A 13807-nucleotide genomic window follows, 5' to 3' on the forward strand; every position below is an offset into this window, starting at 1 on the left:
GACAAAGCTCAGTTTGTCCAGCTAAGAGTTCTTAACCCTCCTACCCTTCTAAGTATTTCTCCCTTCAGCCAAGCTTGAGGAAAATAGAATGGAAAGTGCTTTGAATTTTTGTGGCTAAAGCCCAGAAATACCAAACTTAAGAAATCTTGTTTCAGTCCTGAAATTCAAAGGGTAGCTATGTAATCATGCACTCTTGCATGTTGGGAAGGAAGAATTTTTTAATGAGAAACTCTCTTATTAAACTGACGAATCCATCTAAAATGAGTTTGCTGGAAATATAGGAAAAAACAAGGGAAGGCAATCATTTCACAAAGAATTTTAAATAAAATCAATAAGTACTGTTAGTCTAGCGAAACAAGTTACTTATTATATCCTTGAATAAACTCTTTGATTTTAGCTCATGTTCAAAGTTTATTACAGAGATGATAATTGATGGACATCCTATTGCATGTTGGCGGGTGGGCCCTTCTTGCTCCTCCTTCTTTCTTTTTCTTTTCTTGAGTACTGGCCACAGTTTAATAGACTATAGAAGATAAGTGAAAACCAACCTTTTTGGGGAGATTAACTGTTGCTTTGTCCAATGAAGCAGATGTTCCATCCCTAATATTCTGAGTCTAGCCACCAAAGCAGAAATTATTCTGGTGACTAAACTTCCAAATGATTCCAGGTAAAATTATAAAGGCACCAGTCTAGTTTTCACCAGTTGTGCCATTGTATAATTGCATATGCAAGAACTTTTGGGGGGAAACAAAAGCTCAATTCCATATATTCTAGTTTCTCAGTCTGAGGTCATATCAGATGCTTTTAGAGACTCTGTTTTGCTATACATACACATACACACATACATACATACAAACATACACACACAGTTTTTTACAAGCTCCCAACAGATGTTGGAGTGATTATTACTATTAGTCTCTAAAAGATCAGCAGTTTGATTGTGAAAGGCATAACTCATATCTTCTCCTTCTTTGGGAAGCAACAGTAGATATTAGGGCTGGGTAGTGATTTCAATTTGATTTTTAAAAGGTGCTCTTAAAAGGCACATAGGATCATAAACTTAGCCATGTCTTTTCCCAGGATTTTGTGGCAGATTTTCTCTTGTTCTGCTTGCATTATACTCCACAGCTGCCTTTCCCAGCCTGAGTGCCCTCCCAATATGTTGACATAACCTCCTCAGAAGACCCACTGCTTCTGGAAGTTGAAATCTATACATCCAAAGGGCACTTAGCTTGGAGACAGCTAGTTTATAGACTGAGTTTATAAGAATCTAATCTTTTGTATAATACTTTTATATTCATCACAAATTATTTGATATTTAGGAATTTTTTCAAATGTATTCATCAAAATCACTGCATTTCTAAAATACCCACAAAAAGGGTCACATCACCCTGGGCACAGAGAGAACTGCTCCTGTCTGTGCTCCTGCACTCTGAAGATGCCGGTCACAGGTGCTGGTGAAACGTTAGGAAACAAAACTTCAAGAACACGGCCACACAGCCCGGAAGACCCACACCAGCCATCTAAAATTATGCATTTAATAGATTTAACTGTTCATTTTTAAGGCAGCATAAAATGGGCATGAGATACTGTGTTTTTGATAACAAATCTAATTATTTAACAATAGATGTTCAGACACAGAAGTGACCAGCTGTGCAAATTGTCTTACAGTTAAAAAAATGTAATGAAAGAATTACAATACAGATAGTCTGCAGCCACAATTGGGACCTGTGATTCTGTCGCTAAGTGCTGCAGTTACTAAGTGGAAAGTCACATGATTGCAACTGGCTAACGATGTCACTTCTCATTGAGTTGTTAAATGAATCACTGTAGTTAAGCAAGACATCACATGACCATGACTTGCAATTTTATTTCTGCGTTCTCCATTAACTCTGCTTGTCAAAAACTGGTTGTGAAGCACATGAATGGTGATCGTATGAATATGGGATGCTGTGACGGTTGTAAATGAGAGGATTGGTCACAAAGTTTGTTTTTTTTTTTTTTTACTTTGCTAAATGAGGCAGTCTGTAAGCAAGGACTACCTGTACTGACAATACACTTACCTTCAGGTTATTGTGCATACTTTGACAGCATAGAGAAGCTCTGATTGTAGACAGACAAATTAGTAAGTTTTAAAATAGCATTTTCTTTCATAAGGTTCTTTTTTCCCTATAGCATACTGCTGCAAAGAAAGAAGCAAGAATCCATGAGCATTTTCTACACAGGAAGGCAATTCAGATAATTTTAACAGCAATCTTACTGCTGATTGAGCCACTCTATAGCATCATCACTGAAATAATGAGTTATGATTCCTGTTTACATGTTCCATATGCTGTTTTTGCACAAGATGGCACTCGAGATTGTTCTTCAGTTTTGCAAACAGATACTAAACTGACAGTATCATTAGTTTGGAGTCTGATGCACTGGGCAATAGTAGGAACTAAGATGCAGCTTTCCTGACAGCTTCTATGGTCTCCGTTTCAGTGTCTTTCACATTTGGACTCACTGTTATTCAGTGCTTCATAGGCTAGGGAAGAAAAAATAACTCTTGTACTATGCATCTTCACTACTCTTTCAGTGCAGCAGCCACTGCTTAAAAATAACAGGAATGTGTGTTGTGGAAAAGTGGTGGAGATAGAATGAAGTTACACATCATTTGAGCCAGCTACAGAACTGGTACCCATAAAACTCAGATATGAGACTTCATAGCTGGAATAACTTTTCCAGCATAATTTTACTGAGACATAATTTATCTGTTAATTTTTACAAATGTAACATTCAATTGTCAGGACTTCTTTATAGCAAAGAACAACCTGAAAGTTGGTGCTTCGTGTAGTGCTTTACAGGATGATTGGATTAAGTTATTTATGCTCCTTTTCACAGAATGGTAGATGTTGGTGGACAAAGATCAGAAAGAAGGAAATGGATTCACTGCTTTGAAAACGTTACCTCAATAATATTTTTAGTTGCTCTGAGTGAATATGACCAAGTCTTGGCAGAATCCCACAATGAGGTAGGAAAAAGAAAAGTAATTTATTGCTGTCCTAAACAAGTATTTAATACTCTTATGTGCATCTTAATAGAGGTTAGCATGGAAGGCTGACATTAATGCCACTTATCTGAAAAAAAAAGTAACATGAGAGACAATTGCTCAAATATGCTCCTAAAAATGATAGCTATACCACCATAATTGGCTTGGACTTCTGACAGTTTACAACAGAGGTATATTCATGCTCAACAAAAACAATAAAACATCCATGATAGGAAATAAATTAATATATGATTAATATTAATTAAATAAATGACAATAAATAACTTCAGTAATCAGCCAACAAAATCAAACCTAATGGCATCTCAATCAAGAAATGTTCCCTGGAAGAGTGTAGCCTTTAGCATCTTCTGAAAGAAAGATCAAGGGGACAAGTCTGATCTCTGCGGGGAGACTGCTCCAAAGAAGGGGCACTGTTCTCAAAGAGCAATGCCTCTGAGTCAAATCAGATGGATCAAGTCTGGTTGGAGTATACAGTCCTGAAGGTATCTAAGTGTCAAGGCATACATAGGTCAAAACCAGCAATTTGAATTGTACCTAAAAGCTGTTTGGAAGCCAATCATGTATGATGTTATTCTGGCCACTTGTGTAGCTAACACATGGGACACTGCATCTATGCCATCTGTAGCTTCCAGGTGGTCTTCAGAAACAGTCACATGTACAAAGTGATAAGGACATGAGTTACTGCAGCAGGGTCCTCCTGCTCCAGGTAGGGCCACAGCTGGGGCACCAGCAAGAGCTGTGCAAAGTTGCCAACTAGCATTAGCTCTGAGGTTCCTCTGACTCCTCCTTGAATCTCTGTTCCTCCCTGCTAATGATTTTTCTGAACTCATAACCTATATCATCCAAAGCATTCCACTAGGAGCCAGCCTCCAGGAACATTGTACAGGTAGTCCTCGAGTTACAATGACACTTGGGACCCAAATTTTCATCACTAAGTGATGCGATCGTAAAGTGCTAGGTCACGACATTGCTTAGCCAACGGCAACCCCTGCAATCCCCGTTGCTGTCATTAAACAAGGATTGTGAGTTGTTAAGCAAATGCCTCCTCGTAACTTCCTGCCAGCTTCCAACAACCAAAATCTCTGGGGAAGCCGGCAGGAAGTTGCAAGTCCCAGGTGGCTTGCAAGCAGGCTGCCAGGCAGGTAAGTGGCTGCTGCCAGGTGGGAGAGGGAGTGGGGGGTGTGGCCGAGGAGGGGCGGCATACATGCAGCAGGGCTTGGGATGGCTGCTGCCAGGTGGGAGAGGGTGTGTAAGGGTGTGCAAGTGGCTGGGCAGTGTGAGCGCAGAAAGGCTTGGAGAGACACAGTGTGAGGGTGAATGGGTGGTGGGGAGGCATGGTGTGAGTGCGAGGCTCAGGGAGGGTGTGTGAGGATGCATGGCTGGCATGGCGCAAGCATGTGGGGCTTGGGGCGGCTGCTGCCAGATAGGGGGGAGCACGAGTGGCCAGGGAGGTGCAGTATGAGCTCAGTGAGGCTTGGGGAGGGTGCATGAGTGGCCGGGGTGGTGCGGCGCAAGCACAGAGGGGCTGATACGTGGTGCACAGGTAGGGGAGACTTACCCAAGGAACATGCAACATTCCCTGTTGGCTTCCCCATTGACTTTGCTTGTGGAAAGCCAGCAGGGAAGGCCACAAATTGCAGTTACGTGACCGCAGGATGCTGCAGCCGTCCTAACTGTAAGCTGGTTGCCAAGCGCCCAGATCACGGTCACATAACTATGGGGGTTCTGGACGGCCGGAACTTCAAAGACAGGCATAACCACCACTCATTCACCACTGTCATAACTTTGGTCACTGAGCAAGTGGTCATTAACTGAGGACTACCTGTATCACAATCCTATAGTCCACTGCAGTTCTCCAGCATAGATAAATGTAACAATATCTGTAAAGCACTCATAACAAACATTTACAAGGAAGTAGTTTGCTATCTGGCACAATTTTCATCGTGTAGCAGTGCTCATGGAGTTATATCTTAGTAGTTCTTATATGGTTGCAGTTTTTCATTTTTGTACATATAGACTCCATTTTATTAGTGATATGCAAAACTCACCATTCCAGAGACAGAATACTGTTTTTCTTGCCAACTGTACCATTTGGAGGTGGTCCAACAGATTTCTGGAAGTGTTCCATCATTAAGCTTTTCCTGTTCTGGGAATTTTATTTCTGCAAAACTATTATACCTTCCCAGGAAGAAATGGATCATTGTGTTCCGATGGGGGAGAGGGGGAGAAGTTCCAGTGTTCCCAGAAACAATTCTGTCCACAGACCAGTGAAGTTTGCCTATCTCTACATTCTATTTTAAGATGTGAAACACAGTTTATGGTATTGCATGGATAGCTAATATAATTACCCAAATTAATTACATTTTGTGTACATGTCAGGATAGAAAAAATGGTAGAGTACATTTGTTTTGAGCATGAAATAAAGGTACTTTAATTTTTGACGATAACCTATTTAAAAATGTTTCTTTGTTCTTTTATATTTGTAGAATCGTTTGGAAGAAAGCAAGGCCTTATTTAAAACAGTAATTACCTACCCTTGGTTTCAGAATTCTTCAGTCATCTTGTTCTTAAATAAAAAAGACCTTTTAGAAGAGAAAATTATGTATTCTCATCTAATTACCTATTTTCCCCAGTTCCCAGGTAAATAATCATTTCAAATAGGGCTTGTCTCTGAAATGCAATGATAGAATTTCTTCTATTCACTTACCCAATCAGCAGTCTCTTGGTAAAACATCTCAGTTACCACAGTTCTCTTCCATACTTCAAAATTTTGTTACTTTATTACTTAGAACATTTAGTGTGTATTATTGTAATTGAAGTTAAACATTATCAGATTCTAATCCTAACAGATGGATACCAATACTAAAACAAAAATTTATCATCTGTTTAAGCTAGCATACTTGAAAACAATGGATTGGAATTAAATAACTCTGCATATGCTAATAAACATAAAAACATTTGGAGATGTAAAATCTGGGTTTCTTAAGTTATCATTTTTGATTTTGAACAGGACCAAAACAAGATGTCAAAGCTGCTGGAGAGTTCATTCTGCAGTTATATAAAGATCAGAATTCAGACAAAGACATCTATACCCATTTTACATGTGCCACTGATACTGAGAACATTCGATTTGTGTTTGCTGCTGTTAAAGACACCATCCTTAATCTGAATCTAAAGGAATTCAACCTGGCATGAATAAAGGCGATTCAGCTACATTCATTTGACTATACTGCATTTTATTTATTACTTATACAAGATAGTTCTGTGTATAGATTTTTAACAATTGTTTATGTCGTTGCTGAACATGGAAGGGGACTCCAATACGTTTAGAACTTTTTAAAGAATAGATTCTGAATATTCTGCTTTTATATGGGGGGGGGGGATTTGTGAGCATTTTGGTCTAAAAAAATCTCACGTGCACAGATCCTTTTGCCTTTCATAATTTATAATAGATGTACATTTTAACCTAGTGAGACTTTAGGTATTATAGATTGAGTAATTGTATTGTTATTCAACAGAAAGAGGATTGCTTGGATTTGAGTAACTGCTTATTACATCTGCTTTTAATACTGCCTTTCTCCAAGACCACAATTTCTTTGTAGTGAACAATCAGCCTGAACAGGTGGCAGCACCTGGTTGCTCTTGTCTAGGCTCAGAAGCAAAGTAGCATCAAGCCTGGTTAGTACTTGGGTGTGAACTACCCTGCCCTCCCAGGCTAGATGGAGAAGTCGAAAGAACTGCTCTGATGAAGGCAATAGTTAGGCCCTTAAATGTGCTGTTCCTGTGAAATGTGCATGAAGTTACCATGAGCTGAGCTTCACTGAAGGAGACTTTACCTTTCACTTGTAATTAAACAACTGATGCTAAAAGGACTGTTTGGATGTTTTCTCACTTAATGACAGACAACTGTATCTGATGGGTGCTTTTACGGAAAACCTTGATGCTTTAATGTCAGAGGTTAACAAATGCTATTGTAAAACCAAAGACCTAGTTATTTAAGGGACCACCTTTTCCCAATTACACCTACCTGTCAGGAGGGGTATGTTACAGGTCCCATCTGTTAAAGAATTCCATCTGATGGGAGCCAGAAGATGTTCCTTTTCTGCTGTGGCTCCCCCCCCCCGGAACATCATTTCCCCTGAGGTGAGGTTGGCCCCATCCCTATTAGCCTTCTGGAAAGCCCTTAAAACATGGTTTTTCCAAAAACCTTGGGAATCCAATAGGGAGCCTGAAAGATGACTGCATTGTGCTTCGGATGTTGTTATTCTCCCACATTGTTTTTTTTTTATATTTAATTTTTTAAAATGGTGGTTATATTTGTTTTTAATAGTTTGTTGGTTGTATGCTGCCCAGAGTCATGTTAGCGTGATGGGCAGCTATATAAATTTGATTGATGAATGGATAAATAAATAAATAAATAGTGCTTTTTAGAATCTCCATTATAAACTACTACTTGTTTATAATTTGAATAATACTTTGGTTCTCCATTTGACTCCTTTTAAGAAAGGTTTTACTTGTTCAAAATCTTTTAGCTCATTTACAGCAGCCTACAACTGGATCATTAAAAACAACCCTCATTTTCAAGCTTTATAATCTCAGTGACTCAATACAAAGGGAATAAGGGGAAGAGAAATAAAATATTTGGGCAGCAATCAGATATAGTTCAAGGGAAGGCAGGATGAGCTACATCTATTGGCATTGCCTCTAAAGTGCTGCCAGAGCCTGGCTGTTGCTAGGGGACAATTGTAGGTGGGAGACCATGTAATGTGTGCAAGTCTGGCATTATTTTAAAACAGGTCCTCAAATATTTTTTTGTTTGTTGAAGGAAAAGTACATGTCAGAACATCAGTGGTGCTTGCATCTCTGTGGATCCACAGTCCTTCTCCATGCATAAATATGTTACTATGCTAGTTGGGGGAGAGAATGATCAAAAGAAAGAGATGGTAGTAGTAAGGTAGAGCTTTATTATAGTAAAACAGAAGTTATTTGTATAAGCAGTGGCATTTGATAAAAGCCCTCTGAAATAATTGCCTGCATCTCTTCCTGTTTTTTTTTTAATGAAAAACAATTGGAAGGTGTATTAAAATTATTGCCCTGTCATCTCTATTACATAACTTAGTTTCCACATTCACATTTTTCCCCAAGGATTTTTTTTTAAATTTGAAAAAAAACTTCCATACATAAAAATACATCTGTCTACATAGGCCATGAAAGTTGAGCCATGAAGATGATGATATTGAGCTGACAGATCATACATCTTTTTTTTTAAATTACCCAACTTCTTATCTTTTTTCTGGCTTGGGGTTAACCAAGGTCATATAAAAGGTGCCTTTCTGAGAAGGTGATTTCTTCCTTCTTGCACAGGCTGCCATCACCTGTCTTTTTTTGGGGGGGGGGGGCTGCACTTTACCTTTATAGTCAGGTTTGATATATATTGGGCAAGTGGATAGCTCACCCTTAGTAAAGAATGCTTCTTAAGGGATATGTCTTCAGCATTTGCTTTATAAAATACTATTTCAGCAGAATAAAAATAAGAAAGCAAAAAAACCAAGCCCAACCAAGCCAAGCCAAACCACACCACAAATTGCTGTATAAATGAATGTCTCTACCTAAACATAGACTTTATCTCGAAATAAGTATTCTTGGTTCTTTCTCCCCTCTCAATCCAAGCTGATTTCTTTTCTTCCCTTCATAATCCTTCAGCAATTCCCTAATAACCACATCCTTGAGCTACTGAACAAAATGCAGTCTAAATATCTAACAAATATTTTACATAAAATATGTGGCTATTTGACAGCTTATCTATGAACCCAGCAGATATGGTGAGAAAATGAAAACTACATCCAAACAAAAGGAAAGGTCAACTGAAACAGTGTAAAAGCCATATATGCATTTATTGTATTTCTTTAAAAGTGCTATATAGTTGGCCTGACTGTACAACTAATGCAGCAGTTGAAAATGCTCAAGTGTGATATGACTAGAAGTTAAATCAATGAATCTGGATAGATATCCCAAACTTGAGCCACACAATACAAATTATACTTTGGCATTTCTGATAATTTAATTTATACCAGTTATATCAAGATATAAAAGCTTAAGGGGAACAACACAATGTGTGACTGTCCCGCCTCAAGCTGTTACATAAAACATACCAGAATATATTATAAATACATAATACATATGGTTACATTGGGCATGCCATTTACTTTATTCAGCTTTTACAACAAAGCTACAATTTGGGTAGCTTAAGCACCACCAGCAAGGACTAGTTTCCTTCTACCACAATCCTTCAAACAGTCTGGAAAGAAAATTTTGGCAGCAGACATTTACTACATGCATCAAACTACTCAAATCTGCATTAGGCAATATATTTTACATACATTTGCATTCCATATCTCTTTTATGAAGTAGCCTCTCTCATAAAGGTGTGATAGGCGTTATTTGCATAGTCTAATAAATTAAAAATAGCATTGTGCAACATCTCCCCCGTTCGGATGCGTGTGTGTGTGTGTATGTGTACACACACACACACACACATCTCTATAGCAAAACGTGTGCGGAAATAAGAGTTTTGACATACTGAAAGCAATTTTAATGAATGTTTTAACATTATTTTCTGTTAAATACTCTGTAATGAGCCACAGATTTCTCCCCCCAAGCCCCCAAATCACATAAAAACCCATAGGGACATTCTTGGATAAAATTAGGCATGTACTGCACTTTGAATCCAAAGCTGAAACAGCACTTCAGAGCGGACACAAAAACACATGCATTTTCTTGGGGTCCTTCAGCAAGTCCAGAAAAAAAAAAAAAACAGCTTCTTTAAGGAGGTGCTGACAGGCGTGATACAAGCCACATTCACTCTGAAACATGCTTTTGACTTCATATCCAAAATGTAGCTGATGCCTAAATGAAATAGTACTGTTTTAGAACTTCGAAACATTATGCTATGTTGATAGTTTTCTGACTTCATTTTGATTCACGCCATTCAAAAAATCACTGAAAAGCACTTTCATACTTTCTTATAGATATCTGCTTAATTGTGAGGCACCAGAGCACTTTGTTAATTTTTGTATTATATAAAAATGTGATTATTAAAAATGGAATTATAGTACCACAAACTCCTTACCTGTATAAAAAACTAAATCACCTCATTATATATATATATGTATATATATGTATATATATTATCTATATCTATTAGTAAATAAAAAGGCTTCTCAAACAAAGCAAGGTCAGCAAGGTCATTCATAATATCAGAACATTGCTGGTTAAATCAGTCTTCCTGAATTAAACTGAATTTCAGTGAATATGTGATGCAGCAATATAGCATTAATTAAAATCCTGATAAACACTGAACAAAAGGAGTTGTGAGAGGGGAAGAACCTGATCACCAATTACATCATAAAACTCTGCTAGGATTTTTAGTCTTGTTGATTATGTGGCAAATCAAAAAAAAAATTAGTCTAGATTTAAACTATTATTATTTACAAATAAAAAGTCTAAGGAGCCACAATTCAGTAGCAGTTTTCAGCAACAGAGCTGTTTGCACATATTGATAAAATCTACTTTTTTCATTGAATAGTGTAGAAGATTCAAAATCAATTGATTTAAATACCCAAAGTTATACTGTCAATCCCTTTGTATTTAAACAGTGTCACATGCTATGAAGTATAAAATAACCAGAGTAGTCTTATTTTATTCATCTTGGAAACTTGAATCACTGGTCATAAGTTTGGTTGGTTCTCCCTCACTTCTTCCAGCTTAGAGAGGATCCACTGTGGAAATTCAAGAGAAATTTGAACAAATCTGAGTTAAATCAGAAGTGATTTAATTAATAAAAATGGGGAAAATTTTACAAACTAATAAAACTTATGCTTAAACACAAAGAATTCATATGATGCGATGAATCCCATAGCTGACACCACTGTGAAACTCCTGGTTAGGTTACACTTGGATGAGTACAACTTCTCTGAGAAATGTCACACCCATGCCTTGCTACTTCTACCATGAAAAATTTGGTGTCGGGGTTATGCAACCTGGGGCACTCCAGTTCTCTCTACAATTCCCAACATCACTAAGAAGCATTGTAAAAGAGCAATGGGAATTGCAGTTCAACAGCATCTGAAGTATTTATTCAATATGCACATATCAGCATGTTGGATTTGTATATTACATTCAGTCAATTACTTCAGAACAGGATAGCAATATATTATGTAGTAATAATATTTTATATTCACCTTAGCATCATCTGGTGTTTTAAAATTAATTATTTTTCCAAATTCTTTGGCATGGAATACAGACTTTACTCGTTCCTAAAACAAACAAACGAACAAGGTTGTCTATTAAATGTGGATTTCCAAATACCTAACAGTGATAATACTTTTTTTCCATTCTAGCAAACAATTCATAAGTTATATAATGAAATTAGCATTTGTTTAAAATTTAGAATGTCTGTCTCTTAATTTTTTCAGATCTTCTCCCCTCCCCCCAAAAAAACCACAGACTGGCTCCCAACTTTAAACGTCTTTTCTGAGCAACTAAGCATTTAGTGCGGGGTGGGTGGGGGAACAGGCAGCATCTTAGGACACTGCTGCAGTTAGAGCAAAAGATGCCTCATCCTCACTCATCACAAACGTTTTAGAACAGTCTGTCTTGGTATCCTCAGATGTGTTGGATTTCAGCTGATTTAGCACAGCTGGAAGCCACTGCATCTTAACCCAGGGACTACCTGTAGATTGGAAAAGGTTGCTGGGTGGTGAGACACAAGATTGTCTTAGGAGAGCAGGCTACAGAAGACTGTTCTGCAGCATTCTGAGACCCTTGTTTGCATATGCATGAACTCAGAGTAGACATTTTGCTAATCGTTATAATTTAAATAAATAAGCTAAAGATTTTATACAAAGTTTAGTCAAACAATAAATTATTTAATACTGCACAAGATGGATTTTAAGCATAGCTATATAGATAAAATCTTTTCAGAGCAGTGACTGAGAAAGGATCCCAAGTCCTTCCTGCAGCTGTAAAATAATTTTGTTAATAGGACAAAAGAGGGACAGCACTAAATACGTGGTGAAAGAATCCTATCGTTTTATTAATTGTTCTGCCCCTTCCATTTTGTGGAGGACAACTGCAAGAGTGTAACTTAGAAGTTCAATTTGGCACAGGAAAGGTTCCAGATCTTGACTTATGCAATGACCCAAATGCTCTTAAATGAAAAAAGGTTAATTTCTAAAGCATCTTTTATTATATGTAACATATACATGGAAATAAGTGTAACAGAAAATTGGGAACTGCTTCAGGGTAATGGAATGGCTTTCGCTTCTTGGCCAAATCACAGCTACATGGTATAGATCCATAGGAAAGAAATGCTGGAAAAGACTTACTGTCTTCCAGTAAGCATTTTTTTATAGTACTGAGCAAGAAGGGAGGCAACAGTAATAGTTTGTGAGATGGTAAAGGTAAGGGAAAAAAGACCGAAGAAACAAATGAAACTCAAGTTCCATGAAAAAATATATATATTTATAGTTATAACATGTTGTCCTTTATTGGCTTGGTATTTAAGTATTATTCTTAGAAAAATTGCTTGTTAATATAATCGTATTTTATGAAGGTTAATCAAATAATTTGTTTTGTTCCATCTCTACCATCCATAACTATACCTTTGCTTCAATACGCAATCTTCGTCCCTCAACAATGAATGGTTTCTTCGTAAATTCATCATAAGTGTATTGCCATTCACATGTTAACTGTCCAAATGTACCTCTTGTCACAAACAATATGCCACTGCACAAGAATACAAGACAAATCATTAAAACAAATAGAAATACAATCATATAACTGTATTTTTTGAGAAAAGGTTTAATTAAGTTTCAGCATCATATAACATCCAGTTTAAAATTCTCTCAATTCCACAGAGGATTATTTTTTATTGATTGATCTGATCTGTATAGTCACACAACTCACAAAAGTGACTGAGTAGCTTACAGTTGTATAGAAGCATAAAAACAAAAGAATTAAAAAGAAAACTCAACAAGCATCCAGAACCAAAACCAAAGTAATGTCCAATAAAGAGATACTTGGGATAATATTCTTTGAAAAAAAAGAATATGTTTTAAAATCTCAGTAGCAATTCATGTAATAGGTATTTTGTATTACCCAGATCTCCAAAACGATGGGGCAGGAACAAGACAGCAACTTCTCAGATGTCTAATGTGACCATATCTAATTATCACAGAAAAATTTTGCCATATGAGAAGCTACATTGAAACAACAACCAATTTCAAAATATGTTTCTCATGTGGTGTGCATGGAAATGACATTTGAGAAAAGTGTCATGACTAAATGACTAAAGCTTCTTAAAAATGAGGAACTAGTTAGGGTTTCAAACATGTATTAGCATTTTACCAGGGTAGGAAAAAAATTACTTTAAATGTTTACAAGTAAATCATAAAATATAAAAGTATACACCCCGATTTCAAAGTTTGTGTATGTCATAATATACCATATATTTATATACATATACATATACATATACATACATTATATATATATATATAAAAATATAATATACCATAGAACTGTTTTTTTACAAAAGCTTTTCTATCCACACAAGTGAAGTAGAAAGATATTATATTGTGCTCTTTTATTACAGAGAGTAAGGACCTTTCTGTTGATACAGAGCTTCAGTACACAATATATTTCTGCTTCACAAGCATCTGCTACATCATAAATAGCATTGTTACTTACAAAAAA

General features: G+C 36.9%; 2 protein-coding genes across 3 annotated transcripts in view; one reads left to right on the forward strand and one right to left on the reverse strand.

The window, feature by feature from the left end:
• The window catches only part of LOC103053861 (guanine nucleotide-binding protein subunit alpha-14), a 45833-nt gene extending 39566 nt beyond the window's left edge, over nucleotides 1-6267 (forward strand). For both annotated transcript variants that reach the window (XM_007435113.4, XM_025171137.2), the window contains exons 5-7: nucleotides 2884-3013; nucleotides 5539-5692; nucleotides 6063-6267. In XM_007435113.4, coding sequence (XP_007435175.1) covers nucleotides 2884-3013; nucleotides 5539-5692; nucleotides 6063-6247 — 469 coding nt within the window. In that variant the 3' untranslated portion in view covers nucleotides 6248-6267. The remainder of the gene's footprint in view (nucleotides 1-2883; nucleotides 3014-5538; nucleotides 5693-6062) is intronic.
• A 3585-nt stretch (nucleotides 6268-9852) lies between these two features.
• VPS13A (vacuolar protein sorting 13 homolog A) overlaps nucleotides 9853-13807 on the reverse strand; it is a 160455-nt gene continuing 156500 nt past the window's right edge. Inside the window, exons 70-72 of the mRNA XM_088130428.1 lie at nucleotides 12715-12838; nucleotides 11293-11367; nucleotides 9853-10830 (exon numbers count right to left, since the gene is read on the reverse strand). Coding sequence (XP_087986554.1) covers nucleotides 10780-10830; nucleotides 11293-11367; nucleotides 12715-12838 — 250 coding nt within the window. The 3' untranslated portion in view covers nucleotides 9853-10779. The remainder of the gene's footprint in view (nucleotides 10831-11292; nucleotides 11368-12714; nucleotides 12839-13807) is intronic.

Source organism: Python bivittatus, unplaced genomic scaffold, assembly GCF_059951505.1.
Source record: "Python bivittatus isolate LINGU-HERP-01145 unplaced genomic scaffold, Pbiv_v1 ctg000850_np1212, whole genome shotgun sequence".
In the NCBI taxonomy this organism is placed as follows: Eukaryota; Metazoa; Chordata; class Lepidosauria; order Squamata; family Pythonidae; genus Python; species Python bivittatus.